Source organism: Limulus polyphemus, unplaced genomic scaffold (assembly GCF_000517525.1).
Source record: "Limulus polyphemus unplaced genomic scaffold, Limulus_polyphemus-2.1.2 Scaffold7552, whole genome shotgun sequence".
Classification (NCBI taxonomy): domain Eukaryota; kingdom Metazoa; phylum Arthropoda; class Merostomata; order Xiphosura; family Limulidae; genus Limulus; species Limulus polyphemus.
Window position 1 is genome coordinate 38656 of NW_013673162.1, and position 937 is coordinate 39592.

The 937-nt window shown below is 27.5% G+C and overlaps 1 protein-coding gene across 1 annotated transcript in view; it reads left to right on the forward strand.

Moving 5' to 3' along the window:
- The window catches only part of LOC111089840 (maspardin-like), a gene marked incomplete at its 3' end in the record, with an annotated part of 7677 nt that extends 7203 nt beyond the window's left edge, over positions 1-474 (forward strand). The window contains exon 5 of the mRNA XM_022403000.1: positions 331-474. Within this exon, the coding sequence (XP_022258708.1) occupies positions 331-474 (144 nt within the window). The remainder of the gene's footprint in view (positions 1-330) is intronic.
- Positions 475-937: the final 463 nt, after the last annotated feature.

A 937-nucleotide genomic window follows, 5' to 3' on the forward strand; every position in this document is an offset into this window, starting at 1 on the left:
TTAATATCTAGTATTGTTCATTATTTTGTTATTTCAAAGCTATCTTTGCAACTCACTTCTTTGTCGTAAGAGTTTAAAAACATAAAGAAACGAAGATCGAAGTTATAATGAGTGTATTTAAGAACTGATGGAACAAGCATGATTTTAAATAACTGATGTAATTACTCCTTATTGTTTTATACCTTTTAGAACACCATGTGCGTATATATGGTGTGAGATTAGTTCTCAAAATATGTATCAAACTAAAAGACATCTAAAAACCTAAACTCAATTTAATGCATTGTAACTTTTCCATTTAAATCTAAAATGTGATTTTTGTAAAATTTTCAGCTTCAGTATCCAGTTTACTGGACGATGAAAGAATGGATTACTGGCTTTTTGAAGTTGATTGATATTCTAGGTTTGAACAAAGTAAGTATTGGAAGAGTTGTCTATCAACTGAATTGTTCCTCAAGTAATCCTTTTTCTTTTAAGGTAACAACTATTATTTATTTATCAAAAGTGTTATAAATAATTTTTTCAGAATTTTTTCTACATACTAAAGAATGGACAAGAATTAAAAAATAAAAACTTGTGATCTTCCTAATTGACTCTGGATGATTGAACTTGTATGTGAGACAAGTTTTGCATGAACTTGGTAAAGCAAAGTGTAGGACTTATGGAAAAGTAACAGTATGGAATCTTATGGTTATGACTTATGTTGATTATACAGTTTCTGATTCAAGTTAATGTTATGTCAATTAAATAAACTATGACGATTCTTACTTATGACTTATGTTGATTATACAGTTTCTGATCCAAGTTAATGTTATGTCAATTAAATAAACTATGACGATTCTTACTTATGACTTATGTTGATTATACAGTTTCTGATCCAAGTTAATGTTATGTCAATTAAATAAACTATGACGATTCTTACTTATGACTCATGTTGATT